General features: G+C 40.8%; 1 protein-coding gene across 1 annotated transcript in view; it reads right to left on the bottom strand.

Annotated features, from left to right (window-relative positions):
• Window positions 1–16,875, bottom strand: part of LOC149456446 (calpain-13-like) — a 151,844-nt gene that overhangs the window by 85,399 nt on the left and 49,570 nt on the right. Inside the window, exons 3-4 of the mRNA XM_089685120.1 lie at window positions 2,489–2,558; window positions 2,173–2,291 (exon numbers count right to left, since the gene is read on the bottom strand). Coding sequence (XP_089541246.1) covers window positions 2,173–2,291; window positions 2,489–2,558 — 189 coding nt within the window. The remainder of the gene's footprint in view (window positions 1–2,172; window positions 2,292–2,488; window positions 2,559–16,875) is intronic.

The following is a 16,875-nucleotide window of genomic DNA, read 5'->3' as shown; positions in this document are numbered from 1 at the left end:
CCAGGCTTCCTAAGTGACAGATGGGTAGTGGGCACCTGCAATAAGTGGCACCCATATAGCATGAAAAGTAGAAACATTCTTACAGACAAATTCAGAGATCTTTATGGCATTTCACATCTTAACTGAGAAAGGATTGCAGTGTATGCAAGCTAATCATAAACATACAACATGCAAAGTAACCTCAGCAAGACAAGGCAGTCATGTAGAATATACAAATGTTTGCAAAGAGGGAAGCGTGCTTTGCTTGTCATTTGCAAATTGTTTAAAATAGGTTTACCTACTTAATCCAGATGAAAGAACAAAGAAAGCTCTTAGGAAAACACTGTATTACAGCATTATGTAACCCATGTGAAACCTCTTGAGATGGATATCATACCTCTTTGACATTGAGAATCATTGATCATCATGGACAGGATCATGATCGTGATCATGAGCAATTCCACACTCACTGAAACTTCTCTTTTCCTCTGTTAGGACCAGGCCAAGCGTCTAGGCAAGTGTTGGGCTGCAGTGTATCCACCTACCTCAAGGTGGCACTGTGCCAGTTCCCCAGGCTGGCAGGAGGCCATTGGGGACCAGATGGTCCCCTTCTATGGGCTCCAGGCAGCTATCTCGGGAAGAACAACATATCTTATTGAATACAGAAAGCCTGTGAGATATGGGTGCCCATCTTGACACAGAGGTGCTTGGAGAGAGTGAGTATGAGTAGCATTAGAGAGAGGTACCAGTTGTGGATGGAAATAATAGATTTCCTATTACAGGGTGTCTCCTCTGTCAGCTTTTCAGAGCAGTGTCCCGCTGGCAGCCAGATATCTGCAATGACTTTTAGGGAACATAGTGTAACACAACCCCATCCAAGAGAAGTGCTCCTCTGACATCCTGTGATCAGTAACACTGCTGGAAAACCTCCTTGCTTATAAACATTGCTTTCTCTGCCTGAAGAACTGAATGGTCTGCAACATAAGTAGTACCATTGCTATAACTGTCTTTTCTTTTTCCCTTTTCAATTTCTACAATATAAACAACGTTTAAATAACGTGTGTGGTGAATAATCCTAACCTTTGGGTACACGCCTATAGGTGTATCAACCACCCCATAACAAGAGGTCCATCAGACCTTCACTGACCCACTGTATGGGCTTCAAAAAACCGGTTAGATGGAAACTGCCCCACATCTTAAGCACAGACTGGAAGGGCTCATTCTGTTCCACAGCTCTAATATTCCAGGGGGTGGTTCAGTGAGGTGGGAGGGACTATTGCATATGGATCTTTCCTGTCCCCCCATTAATCCCCAAGGAGACTTTCCATTTATCTCAGCATCTAAGATGCTCCGGAATAAGATGTTGGAATCTGCAGAGAGGTTATTTTCAAGTTACTTTTCCTCACTTATAGGTAGCTGCTACTCCCTTCACCAGTATGGAGGTAAAAAGGTTCTGTGGACCCTTTAATCATTCATTCTGACACAGTCAGAGATAACCCTTCAAGATATTTGTTACAACACTATCTTTTTAATTAACCACATCTGACTCTTTTGGAACACCAGAAGGCTTTTCTACGTGAAAACCACAGAAAGCAATTATGACCGAGTCTGAAAATCTGGGATAGCATTGCAGGAATTACTGGATATCCTTAGATCTCAGTGTTTTTATCCTCTGTCTCATTAATATGTTTTTTTATTTAAAATATTTTATTGTTTAACTGTGGTTTGGATATTAGTTGCCTCTGTAAGTGATTATGAACAAGTAGGTTGTTTAAAGTTCAATAGATGAATAATGAGCGGTCTTCTGAATTATCCCATGGACATTAATGTCTTTTGTAGATTCTCTTTGATGCATATGCTGCCTTATCTTTTACCTGTGGAACATTGTAAATTCTTGCCAAGTGTCATGTCAATATTTTATGGTTGTTCTTGTCTACTTTCTGACAAAACTTGAATAAAAGATGAAAGTTCAAAAAAAAAAAAGTTCAATGGATGTAAAGATAACAGTGCATTTCCTTGCATTTTCCTTCCATTTTCATTATCTTACCTCTCCTTAAGCCTTTATTTTTTTCTCTTTCTTTCCTTTTAATTTATTTTCCCTTTTTCTCAACTCCCCTTTCTTATCCTTTCCTTGTCTTTCCTTTCTTCTCTTAAAGATTATTATTAAAATTATTTAAAATATTTTCTTCTTACCCTAAAGTGAAAGATTCCAGCATATTTGTGTGTGAACTCTTGGTCTTTGGGAATGACATTTTCAAGAAACCTTCGGCGTAAAGTTAAAGCTCCAACAACGGAAAGGACCCAGCAGTCACCTAAGAAGACATAAACAGTTTATTTGCATGGATAGAATTAATGTATATTAAAAAATATAATCCAAATAAACTTTAACCTTTACATAAAAGTCCAAAGTGCAGTTTATTTAAAACAGGAAAAAGGAATATCAATAATAGCTAGGTTGTAAAATTCTGTGTGGAAGGGAGATGGAGTTCATTATTAACAGTTGTCTTACCTATTTCTCCTTGCATGATGTCAAAAATACTTGCCCCATCAACGAGAAAACGAGGATCCTTGTTTATCTCCTAAAATGAAAATATAAAAATAACTTAGAATTTAACATATACTGTACAGTATTTAAACCATAAAACAAAAAAGTTAATTTATTGCAGCTTACCTAATATTGGGTGACTGCATTAGTTTTATTTAAATTAGAGATATTCTTTTATGTTCACCTGTTGATCCTGCCAGTAACACACCTTCTGTCCTAACTTGAAAACTCTCATAATGCTGCATCTATGAAGAAGCAGCACTGTTACCCTATGACAGTACTACAGAACACCTCCACCTCTCCACGTATGCAAAACATAAAAGGTAGGTGTTCTGTAGCTTACAGAGGGATGACAGCACTGAAAGGTACTACAGTTCAGAAAGCACAGTTAGAGTGGTCAGAAACAACCTCAATGGATTTCTAGCAGGATCAACAGGTATTTTTTGAACCTATTATACAGATATTACAAAACACTTTCAATGGTATATATATATATATATCAGAACAAAAGGGAACAAATAATAGACGTTTCTTTGTTAGGAATTACATACATTTAAGAGGCATATTTATAAAGCAGTGAATATGACATTCACCAAACATGCACTGCAGATCAATCTTCCTAGTGCATGTGTTTTAAATGACAGTGATCATTTCACCACCATCACTACTTTATAAATATGACCCTTGCTATGTACTGTAATTAAATGTTAGAAATACAATTTGTGCTCCATATACTACTAAAAGTGAAATAAATAGGATAACCATATATTTACAGATTCATATACTGTATAAAATAAAGTCTGAAATTGGTATATGCAGTAGCTATGGCACAACTAATGACTAGAATTTAGAAAATCTCAAATAAATTTAAATATATCAAAACCCTAATATCTGATTTTTTGCAGAGTAAAATTTTGGTGATTTGCCCTCACTACCTGTCCTAGAGTCACAGCAAGAAAAACTCACAAAATCCCCCCCTCTTAGACAGGTGTCACCAAAGCAGGTTTCCCTAGTGGAGGGTTACCCCTAACCTCCAGTTTCAGTGACAACTGTACAGTTTTGGATGTCTCCTCAATTTCCATTCCAGCAGCAAAAGTATATCACAAAATCCTGAGTAAATTTAAAAATATACTGCCTATGTGAAGGCACCTTTCCTAAGTGCTGAGAATGTAAGCTGCCGATTGGTGGGGCCCATTAATTCCAACTGATACAAACAACATAGAAACCTGCTGTGCACCTGTATATAATATTAACAAATTGTATTAATCTTTAAACACCGTTATAATCATGTGAGATTTTATTGAACAGCATCATGTTGTAGCGCCATCAGGATTTCTGCCCTGACCAGCTTTACGCAACTGGCGTTCCATGGAGTCCGAGGGTTCCTCCAGAGGTTACTAGAGGTTCCTTGAGCTGTGGCTAATTGACCTCCCAACTGATGATACTTAAATAGTTTCTAATCCACTGGCACCTGGCAGAGCCAACAACATGACACCAGTGATCTTTTTGGCTGTCTGTAAAGATGGCATTCTGGCCACCCCTGTAAAGCCTAGGACTCCTGAGACGAATATCGGCTGGGAAAGGCCAGTACAACAGAAACCGGCCAACATTCAGCCAGTGTTTACAGCAGCCTTTCAGACAGAAACCAGCCAAATGTCCGGCTTCTGCTGAATGGGCATGCTGGAAAAACAGCAGCAGATTAGCATCCGGTGTAACCAGTATGTTCCATCAAGGGGGAGGCAGTCCTACTGTCAGTGAGTAGTACATCGAGCTCCTCTGTTTTTTCCATTCAGCCGGCTGGGATGAACAAACCAAAAACTGCCTTTGTGTACCAGGCTTAAAGCAAGGTATTCTTCCTTTTAACGGGTTCCGTGAGAGCTTTCAAAGGGGTTCCATTAAGCTAAAAAAAGTTGAGAATGCCTGACCTAGACCCTTAATTGATTACCTATGTCTCATACACAGTGAAAGACAGAACCCCTTATTGTACACTGTACAAGTGGACAAAAGTTTGCAATCTGTAAATTTGTGATTTGCAAATCAAAAACTGTGTATATATAGGAAGAGAATAAAAAAGTATTAAAAAACTAAAGTTGAACAAAAAAAAATAATAACACTAACCCCATGGACCGAATGCGGACCTTTTTGCTTGCCTTTATCCAGTCCTTGGGTCACTGTCCCTCCCAATGACATACGGTGCTAATCCTCCCACTGACACCAACAAGGAGGCACCATTTCTCTCACTGATGCCAACAGTGGGGAACCATTCCTCTCACTGACACCAATAATGGGGCAGTACTCCTCCCAATGACAATAACAATGGGGCATAATTCCCCCCACTGATATAAATCATTAGGCACTATTCCCTCCACTGATACCAATGATTGGGCATTATTTCTCCCACTAATACCATCAACCCTTCTTAGACCTCTAGTGCCAGCTTTAAACTCTCTTTTCTTTTGCAAAATCAGAAACACTGTTAAGAAACTCATATAAAAATACAAAAAGCTGAAACAACTTTTACCTGTATAGTTCTATTAAAAGATCTCCAAAAGGATATACACTGAAATACAGCGAGGTCAGAATGTAAAATATAGAATGAATGGGAACAATTGCAGTGCGATGTTCCATCTCCAGCCCTTCCACATAACATTCTATTGATAGTCTTGATTTACTGTATAACAATAAGTGCAGATTATAATCTGCTGCTTTCCTCTCAATTACAGGAGAGATTTTCATCAGTGTCTTATTCAGAGGTGGAGTGATTATTTCATTTGGACTCTTTTAGAAGCTGCTTCGATGTAATCACTGAGTTGTACAGAACGCGCTCCTCCACATCCATGGCAGATAAAATAACATTTCTGATTGCAAACCCTACCTAGGCTAACTTTCACTTTTCATATCCTTTGTGGCTCTTCAGCCAAACTTAGAATTTCTGCAAAATGTGCTTTGAAAAGGGAAACACTTTTAACCATATTTCCTATAATCCTCCACTCTTGTATGGAGTGTCACAGGTCATGCAGCCTTAGCATTGTTGGGGTCTGTGTTGTCAGATTTTAGACATGTCAGTAGGAAAATGCATTGTAAACTGTATCAACCTGCTTCTAGCGGTTTTTTGGATTCCCATGAATTTGTATGAGGAAAGCAGATTCTGAAGTGGAAAAAAAGCTGGCTGAGACATTCTCTTAACCAGTTACCCTGATGTAACACATATAATTGGCAGCATGGTCTTGCCTAGGGTGCAAAATAGTCTAGCACTGGCCCTGGGTGGGGGAAAATAAATACAGAAGCTCAGGAACTCAGGACAGGAAGTGGACGAAGGAGAGCCAGAGAGTAGGTGTTACGAGAGGACTGTGCAGAATGCCGGAGGTCTAAGCCTAGTTGTAAAGACTGAAGGAGAGAGATAGTGAATTGCTGACTGTTGTCGCTGCTGACGAGTCCTGCATATAGCCCTGGGAGAAGCCAGACTGGAATGTTGTTATCCAGAGCAATCTTTGAGGACGGAACCACGAGCACCCAGGGGGCCCCCATCTACAGAGAGACCATCATATTCAAGCTATCTAAAGTGTACAAGCCATTACCAAGTTCAGCTACTTTCCATTCAGTTGACTGCTACCGTTTCTCAAGTTACACATGTTAAGACCTGGGTTGTCTTGCCTACTAGTTATCACACTTCCAGCATATCCAGTCACAAGAGCCTACTGCAAGATCTGCCCTCTGTAGGTCAGGTTGTATTCTTGCTTCCATTGCAGCCTGCTCCATTGACCAAGGAACTCTCTTATTGTTACAGTTTACCACTGAGATCCAAAGAAGGACTTCCATACAGCAGCTCATTGTGTATTTTAATCTTTAATCTTTGCTTAATCTTACATCTCGCCCTATGTGTGCTAAAGGGATACTATCAGGGGCGGACTTACAACTCATGGGACCCCGGGCAATAGGGGATCATGGGGCCCCTGTGTCCTTGCCCAAACTCAGAAAAGCCTATGAAAAAGGTACCAGGGGCATCTCATGGGGCCCCCTACTGACCCCGAGCCCTCGGGCAGTGCCCGAGTTTCCAAATGGTCAGTCCGCCCCTGGATACTATTCAAAATTCAATATCACTTAGATAAGCAATTCCATTCCCTAGTGTCCACTCTACATTAAGGAACTTATACTGTTGCTGCAAGGAAGACTTACATCCTCATGTGCACCAACTAGGGCCCCATGAAGCGTGCAGATAATCAGATACTGCAGTTTAAAAAGGGACATTGACCTATCTAATTGAAGAGCTCTTCTTTCTTCAGAAACAAACTCCGCCATCTGTCACTGAGAGCCCAAAGTGTGTGAGCCTTTCTACTTTTAGGTTTTTTTAGTAGCTCACTGGAGAAGAAACATCTCAGGACTGGGCCGTCATTTAAATTCTGTATTGCAGCATATCTAAAATTTATTGAGATTGTGCTGTTTTGTGACCTTTACCTAAAGTTACTAAGAGTGACAGTTATTACTTCATGCATACACTTTTTTGTTGTATTATTGTGCCTACATTTGACTTCAATACAATCAAGATATCAGTTCATTCTAAACTGTTTGTGAGTCTATTTTGCGGTTACAGCCAGAACGTTCCTCTAACCGAAGGCTTAAGGTGGTGTTAGCAGGGGTTGGGTTTCCAGAGTGGGGTCAGCAGAGACAGGAAACCCAAAATTTACTCAGTGGCCCCTGAGCGGGTAGCACTACATTTATAATACATAGTTTTTGCAAAAGGAGACTCTGTGTGCTTACTAACCACCATACCACACTGCACCCACCTATCACTCATCCATGGGACTCTGTTGTTGTGTGTTGAGAGGGCATTCACTGCCCTCTCCCAGCACGCTATGCTGTCCCCATTGGCTTCTGGTCACTGTTTATGAACGTGAGCAGGTAGGAATGGTTCCTGATGGTTGTGACAGCCAATCACAATGGGCACATGATCAGGACCGCTGCCTCCCAACCTTAGGATTCACTTAAAGGGCTTCTAAGAAGTATCAGATATAGGTTATAAAAGTTGAATTAAAGGAACAATTTAACACAAAGCACACTGGGGTTACTTTTTTTCTTATAGGAGCAGGCTCTAGTTTGACCATTAGATATCACTGTAGGGCTTTGCATAGTGTTCATAATGTTTGTAGATTTTCAAAGAATGAATTTATTTGTCATATCTTTGTAGCTAAATTGCTTTGCTTGAGATTGTAACAGGAAACAAATTGTAATTTTTTTTAAGGTTATGTTTTGTTGTACTTTATTGCATAACAAGAAAGAGCACTTGATTTAGGAGACTGGTGATATACAGGTGTATCTCAATAAATTAGAATATCATCAAAAAGTTAATCTATTTCAGTAATTAATTTAAAAATTGAAACTCATATATTATATAGATCCATTACACACACAGTGATATATTTCAAGCATTTTTTTCTTTTAATGTTGATGATTATGGCTTACAGCTAGTGAAAACCCAAACGTCAGTATCTCAGAAAATTAGAACATTACATAAGACCAAAAAAAAGGATTTTTAATACAGAAATGTTGGCTTACTGCAAAGTATGTCCATGTACAGTATAGTATGCACTCAATACTTGGTTGGGACTCCTTTTGCATGAATTACTGCATCAATGCAGCGGGTCATGGAGGCGGTCAGCCTGTGTGTTATGGAAGCCCAGGTTGCTTTGATAGTTGCCTTCAGCTCATCTGTATTGTTGAGTCTGGAGTCTATCATCTTTCTCTTGACAATATCCAGCCGATTCTCTATGGGGTTTAGGTCAGGCAAGTTTGCTGGCCAATCAAGCACAGTGATACCATGATCATTAAACCAGGTATTGGTACTTTTGGCAATGTGGGCAGGTGCCAAGTCGTGCTGGAAAATGAAATCAGTATCTCCATAAAGCTGGTCAGCAGAGGGAAGCATGAAGTGCTCTAGAATTTCCAGGTAGAGGGCTGCATTGACTTTGGACTTGATAAAACACAGTGGACCAACACCACACCACCAACACATGGCTCCTCAAACCATCACTGACTGTGGAAACTTCACACTGGACCTCATGTAACTTGGATTTTGTGCCTCTCCAATCTTCCTCTAGACTTGGGACCTTGATTTCCAAATGAAATGCAAAATTTACTTTGGACCACTGAGCAACAGTCCAGTCCATTTTCTTTTTAGCCCAGGTAAGATGCTTCTGACGTTGTCTTTGGTTCAGGAGTGGCTTGACACAGGAATGCGATAGTTGTAGCCCATGTCCTGGATACGTCTGTGTGTGGTGTTTCTTTAAACACTGACACCGGCCATAGTCCACTCCTTGTGAAACTCCCCCAAATTCTTGAATGGTCTTTGCTTCACAATCCTCTCAAGGCTGTTGCTATCCCTGTTGCTTGTGCACCTTTTTCTACCACACTTTTTCCTTCCACTCAACTTTCCATTAATATGCTTGGATACAGCACTCTGTGAACAGCCAGCTTCTTTAGCAATGACCTTTTGCGACTTACCATCCTTGTCGAGGGTGTCATTGACTGTCTTTTAGACAACTGTCAAGTCAGCAGTCTTCCCCATGATTGTGTAACCTACTGAACCAGACTGAGAGACCATTTAAAGGCTCAGGAAACGTTTACAGGTGTTTTGAGTAAATTAGCTGATTAGAGTTTGACACAGAAGGGCCAATTTACTAAAGGCAAATAGTCTGTGCAGTTGCTCTAGATTTGAGGGGAACATGCAAGGAAAATAAAAAAACTGAATTTTTGCTTGCACATGATTGGATGAAAGATATCAGCAGCGCGTCACCTCATTTCAGAGTTTCCCCTCAGCTCTAAAGCAACTGCACTTGCAGTGCAGAAGTGCATTTACCTTTAGTAAATCAACCCCACTGAGTCTACCATATTGAATTTTTTCACAATATTCTAATTTTCTGAGATACTGAATTTTGGGTTTTCACTAGCTGTAAGCCATAATCAAAATTAAAAGAAAGAAATGCTTGAAATATATTGTTCCGTGTGTAATGAATCTATATAATAGTTTCACTTTTTGAATTGAATTACTGAAATAAATTAACTTTTTGATGATATTCTAATTTATTGAGATGCACCTGTAAGTGTTAGCACACACGTGTGCAGATGCAAATATTTTTTAATGTCTCGTTCACATGGGTGGCAGCCCTTGCTACCCCTCTAAAAAGTGATCCATGGTGGATTGCTTTTCAGAGGGCAGTAGAGCAGTCTCTAACAGGCATTCAGAAGCTGATACCGCTGTCTCCTGATTGCCTTTTTTTTTGTGATAGCCGAATGGGGATTTTGTATTTAAATACTGTGCTGTGCTACAACAACACACTAAATGTTTTATATATATAAAGGATAATCTAATGTGGCAGGGAAATAAGGGTTTTATTTTCAAGAGGACCTGAGCCTGGAGTTGGGCTTTACCTACATTAGAGATCAAGACCTACAGCCCTAGCTGGTTTAAAAGACTGGCCAAACAGATTTATGTATCCTCTGGCAAGCAAATTTCCCATAATAGAATTTCAATTGTATCTATAATCTCTTGCTTTGGCTTTGATGGCCCTTTTATAAATATAATTTGATATGTTTATGGCCTCCTGAAATTTGATCATGTATTGCTATGATAAGTATTTTAAAGCATTCGCAGTGGCTTGCTTTAGCGTTTGATTTCCAGCCACCACATTGCTGTGCTGTATACCGCGTGCCTTTTATTACATAAACTAGGAAGCTTTATTTTGTTAGGTTTTTTTATTATGGCATTCATGTAGTAATAAAATGATGGTTTTATACCATAAATCATTCAGTGGATTACACAGTGTTTTGCTAGTCTTTTATTTCATTACGATGAATGTGGCTTTATATGTAATTTATTTGACTGTGTAGACGTTATAAGGTGCAGCATGAGAACGTGCACAGTGATGTGTTTTTTATTTATTTATTTAGAAATCTATTTTATCAATACATATAGCAGTGGCATATTCAGAAGCATTTTAGGGCTTGTTCACCCCAATCATATTAAGCTACCAAAATGAGCGATAACCCACTGAGCAGGGTAAAATGTATTATGCTGACATCCATTTTAAATCCTTCAATGAAACTCCAAAACATCTGTGATACAATGCACCACAACAACAAAAAGGAAGCAGCAACAATTCTTCCTGGGGGCCCATTGAAAAAGAATGTTGGCAGGTCACATTGCACAATACGGCATGCTGTGGTGCAGGTTTTACCTCAACGTAAGTAAGTAGTGCCTGGTCCATACAGAGTATACAAGACATAAATGGTTAAAAAAAATACATTTTCACATGGTGGGTTGAATACCAGTTTTTGGTGGACAAACACTTTGAAGCTGCTGTCCTCTTCTGCTAATCCCTCTACTGGCTTCCCATAGCCCAACATTAACCACTTGTCCACCGGGCACTTTCACCTCCTTTCCTGCCCAGGCCAGTTTTCAGATTTCAGCTCTGTGAATAACAATTGAGCGATCATGCAACACTACACCCATATGAATTTTTTAGAATTTTTCGTTCACACAAATAGAGCTTTATTTTGGTGGTATTTAATCTCCACTAAGTTTTTAATTTTTTTTTGCTAAACAAAAGAAGACAGAACATTTTGGAAAAAAAAAGGTTTTCTTTGTTTCTGTTTCTGTAGATTTTGCAAATAAATTACGGTATCTTTCTTCATAACTTTAGCCAAATTATAGTCTGCTACTTGGTGAAAATAACCCAAATCAGTGTTAATTATCAATTTGTCCACTAATTTTTTGGAAAGTTAAAAAAACAATGTTCACAATTGTACATACTGTCACCAGTGCAGTACAGCATCATCATATAACTGTCGTGGCAGTGACCAGGGACACTGCCTGGTGACAGTGTGGAAAAAAAAATGTTTTTTTTTTAGTTTTATTACTTTTTTAAAATAATTTTTTAACAAACCGTGACCAGATCAATACAACTCTGGGGAAGTGATCAGGATTTTTTTTCTTCTACATATTATGATTGCTTATAGCGGTGAATGTCATTGCTATAAGCTAGCATTGGTACAGATGGGCTGTGATTGGCCCTGTCAGTACCATGTGATCACTGTGACTAATCAAAGCTAGCAACACAATTGTACACAATGAATGGCATTAAAGGAAGCCATTCATTGTTTACAATTGTCATGAGATCTGCTGTGATTGGTCACATTGATCACATGGTACTGAAAGCAGGCTGGTACAGTGATCTGTCATCGGCTGTGTCCTGCACACAAGGTATATTCTTGGAGGACGTCATATGGCGCCCACCTGGAATGAGAATATTCTCGCCGGGCCGTCATATTTTAATAGGCCAGGCAGGAAGTGGTTAAAATTCAAAATACAGCATACAAATCCATCCACCACTTTCCTCCAACCTACATCATCAACCTAACCTCAAAATATTACCCAAGCCATCCACCCCACTCCTCCCAAGACCTCTTTTTCTCTAGTTCCATCATCACCTCCTCCCATGCTCACCTCCAGGACTTCTCCAGAGCCTCTCCTATCCTATGGAACTCTCTACCCCTATTTGTGGAACTATCTCCTACTCTTTCTACAATTCCTGAAAATGAATCTCTTTAGAGAAGCCTATCCCTCCTTCGCCTGAAAATGAATTTTACTTTCTCCATAATGTTATCCCCTACATGGTTATTACCTTTTTAACCACTTGCCCAGCCTAAGCTCTCACGATCAGTGCCTTCCTAATATTCTTGTATCTAATTGTATTGTAACTTTTCTGTCTGTTCTGTCTTCCTTTCAAACTGTTGCCACTTTAAAAATGATATATAACAATTAATTATAATAAACCTGAACTCTATGTATGATTTTAATTGCATACTTACATTGGTCCGGCTTGGAACAATGTAAGTACCTATATCTCATACCTAATGGACTACTGGAGAAGCTAACAATCGCTATAGCAGTTGGTGCTACTACAGAGATCGCTGCAATCTTCCAGGTCCTGTGCTTAGCAGCTGTTCCTCCACAAACTGATCATAAGGGGTCACTCACTCGGCACTGCCGGCATTTATGGAACACCTCATTTTTTTTCAATGAGTACAAGGTGATCTCCGATTGGACAAGGTGGAGAGGAAGGGTGGTGACATCACAATGTTCACATCCTCCAATCAAAGAATGCCTTGTATTTATTGTAAAAAATACAAGGCATTGAATGACATTGGTACCAGTGAACAGCTGTCTGGGGTCAGTGTGCAGCAGGGGCGGACTGGTCATTTGGAAACTCGGGCATTGCCCGAGGGCCCGGGGTCAGTAGGGGGCCCCATGAGATGCCCCTGGTACCCTTTCCAAGGCTTTTTTGAGTTTGGGCAAGGACACAGGGGCCCCATGATCCCCTATTGCCCGGGGGCCCCATGAGTTGTCAGTCCGCCCCTGGTGTGCAGCCATTTGGCACAGGACCCACAAGCTTGGCATGGTCAGCTACCATAGTGATTGTCTGCTTCCGCAGCAGTCCCTCAGGTATAACATATACATACTTACAGTATATTGTGCCAAGCTGGATCAATGTAAATATGCGTTACAGCTCATACCTGAAATTCAGCTTTAAAGTCACATACTGTATTATATTTTATCTCAGCGCATCTGCAATTGCCAGTATTGTTCAACCATCATCAGCCTTTTCCCACATTAGTATACAATTCCAGGTTGAAATAAATTAACCATTTTACACGCTATTAACTTCATTGTAAAAACCCGTGGAAAGTGAGAAGACAATAAAAAAATAATTCACTGATTCATGCTTAAAAACACACACAAAATGGAAAAGCGTAGATCATTTTACAGAGCATTAATCCTGCTAATCTAGTCCAGGCGCTCACATTAACCAAAACTTTCTGTTAATATCATTTGCAGCCTGCAGTCCTACAGGATATACGAGGCATCAGACATGGGCACCGCCTGAGCAATCACATTAATATACATTTCACAGGTTCAAATTGTAAGTGGTGGATGCCCCACCATCACCAAAATAATATATGTAATATAGAAAGAAGAAATACAAGAAAGAAATCTGTTTATAATCACAATAAAGCTGACTCCACATGTTACAACCTGTTCTGTTGTGCTGTGAGGGTCTGTCCTACTGGATAGAAATTGAAGGTGGGTCCTCAGGCTACACAGGTTTTAGGAAATGTTAAGGTGATTGCACAGATATTGTAATGTGCGTGGACAATTTCATAGACTTGTGCAGATCTTTAATATGAGCAATCTTTAATCTGAAAAGGGGTTCCAAACCAGTAGCAGTTCTCTACCCCAAAAAATTGTATGCACCCTAAACACCCATGAGGAGGGAGATAATGTGAATATGATGATTACAGGAATGGGTGATGTAAAAACATTGGGAGTATATCTTTTGACCACGTTATGATAGAAAGGCACATGGAATGTAGTTACACCAGTTACAGTGGGAAAGGTAGATGGCAGTGGCTGGGAGTGATACAGCACTTACAGCAGTAAAGAGGAATGGCAGTAGCTGGGGGAGATGGGAATTGTTTTTATCAGTTACAATGGGAAAATGAAATGCAATGGCTGGAGATGATGGGAGATGGGTACAACAGTTACGTTAAGAAAGAGGATGATAGTGACTGCAAGTGATGGGAGGTGGTTACATCAGTTACAGTGGGAAAGGGGGATGGCAGTGTCTGGAGGCGACGGGACAGAGTTACTTCAGTTACAATGAAAAACGTAGATGGCTGGAGGTGATGGGAGGTGATTACATTGATTACAGTGGGAAAGGGGGATGGCAGTGTCTGGAGGCGACGGGACAGAGTTACTTTAGTTACAATGGGAAAAGTAGATGGCTGGAGGTGATGGGAGCTGATTACATTGATTACACTGGGAAAGGAAGATGGCAGTTGTTGGAGGTAATGGGAGGTGGGTATCAGTTACAATGGGAAAAGTAGATGGGAGAGGCTGGAGGTGATGTGAGGTGGATACATCAATTACAGTGGGAAGGGGAGATGGCAGTTGTTGGAGGTGATGGGAGGTGGGTATCAGTTGCAGTGGGAAATGTAGATGGCTGTGGCTGGAGGTGATGGGAGGTGGGTACATCAATTACAATGGGAAAGGCAGTCGTTAGAGGTGATGGGAGCTGGTTACATCAGTTACAGTAAGAAAGATAGATGGCAGTGGTTGGAGGTGATGGGAGTTGGTTACTTCAGTTACAGTGGGAAAGGGAGATGACAGTGGCTGTAGGTGGTTACATCAGTTACAGTGGGAAAAATAGATGGAAGTGACTGGAGGTGATGGGAGATGGTTACATCAACTTCAGTGGGAAAGGGAGATGGCAGTCGTTAGAGGTGATAGGAGGTGATTACATCAGTTAAAGTGGGAAAGATAGATGGCAGTGACTGGAGGTGATGGAAGGTGGTTACTTCAGTTACTGTGGGAAAGAGAGATAACAGTGGCTGGAGGTGGTTACATCAGTTACAGTAGGAAAAGTAGATGGCAATTGCTGGAGATGATGGGAGGTGGTTACATCAGTTACAGTGGGAAAAGTAGATGGGCGTGGCTGGAGGTGATGGAAGGTGGTTACTTCAGTTACAGTGGGAAAGAGAGATAACAGTGGCTGGAGGTGGTTACATCAGTTACAGTAGGAAAAGTAGATGGCAATTGCTGGAGATGATGGGAGGTGGTTACATCAGTTACAGTGGGAAAAGTAGATGGGCGTGGCTGGAGGTGATGGAAGGTGGTTACTTCAGTTACAGTGGGAAAGAGAGATAATAGTGGCTGGAGGTGGTTACATCAGTTACAGTAGGAAAAGTAGATGGCAATCGCTGGAGATGATGGGAGGTGGTTACATCAGTTACAGTGGGAAAAGTAGATGGGCGTGGCTGGAGGTGATGTGAGGTGGTTACATCAAAACAGTGCTAAAGGGAGATGGCAGTCATTAGAGATGATGGTAGGTGGTTACATCAGTTACAGTGGAAAAGGGAGATGGCAGTCATTAGAGGTAATGGGGGGTAGTTAGATCAGTTACAGTGGGAAAGATAGATGGCAGTGGCTGGAGATGATGGGAGATGGTTACATCAAAACAGTGAGAAAGGGAGATGGCAGTCGTTAGAGGTGATGGGAGGTGGTTACATCTGTTACAGTGGGAAAGATAGATGGCAGTGGCTGGAGGTGATGGAAGGTGGTTACTTCAGTTACAGTGGGAAAGAGAGATAATAGTGGCTGGAGGTGGTTACATCAGTTACAGTAGGAAAAGTAGATGGCAATCGCTGGAGATGATGGGAGGTGGTTACATCAGTTACAGTGGGAAAAGTAGATGGGCGTGGCTGGAGGTGATGTGAGGTGGTTACATCAAAACAGTGCTAAAGGGAGATGGCAGTCATTAGAGATGATGGTAGGTGGTTACATCAGTTACAGTGGAAAAGGGAGATGGCAGTCATTAGAGGTAATGGGGGGTAGTTAGATCAGTTACAGTGGGAAAGATAGATGGCAGTGGCTGGAGATGATGGGAGATGGTTACATCAAAACAGTGAGAAAGGGAGATGGCAGTCGTTAGAGGTGATGGGAGGTGGTTACATCTGTTACAGTGGGAAAGACAGATGGCAGTGGCTGGAGGTGATGGGAGTTGGTTACATCAGTTACAGTGGGAAAGGAAGATGACAGTGCCTGGAGATGATGGTAGGTGGTTACATCAATTACAGTAGGAAAGAGAGATGGCAGTCGTTAGAGGTGATGGGGGATGGTTACATCAGTTACAGTAGGAAAGATAGAAGGGAGTTGCTGGAGGTGATGATAGCTGGTTACATCAGTTACAGTGGGAAAGGGAGGTGGACATGGCTGGATGTGGTTACACTGGTTGCTGTAAATAAGGGAGATTACAGTGGTTTGAGGGACTATTTGGATGTGTGAATGGTACAGTAAAGTCTATTGGGACAGGGAATAGAATTACAGAGTTTGGAGGCAGCTTTAGAAAAATCTTGTAGTGGATGAGTCCTGGGTGAGGAACACATAACTAAGTTCCTGAAGAAGCGGAGAGAGCAGTTAGGGAAATATTTGCGTACAAGTGTCAGGAATGGGATGAGTTCTCAAGTGCAATTAATCCTGCTTCAATATTCATTCAGCAAAAGTGCTCATTGCACTGTCTGCCATAGAAGGGAGGAACCTAGAACCCAAAACCCTGTATATGAGATATCATTGTGAAAACCTGACAGGAGTGTACGAGTGTAACTTTTAAGTAAATTTCGCAATGTAAACTCTGAAGCTGTTCACTGAAAATACATCATTGTTCATCTTTGAAATGAAGCTCAGGGTTTGCACTGGCTCGTGGTTACAAAATAAAAGTGGAATTACTTTGGTGATCCTG

Source organism: Staurois parvus, unplaced genomic scaffold (genome assembly GCF_062004578.1).
Source record: "Staurois parvus isolate SC_StPar_1 unplaced genomic scaffold, SC_StPar_1.0 ptg000362l, whole genome shotgun sequence".
NCBI lineage: Eukaryota > Metazoa > Chordata > Amphibia > Anura > Ranidae > Staurois > Staurois parvus.
The sequence above is the reverse complement of the archived record's forward strand: the minus strand, read 5'-3'. Positions and strand labels throughout refer to the sequence as shown.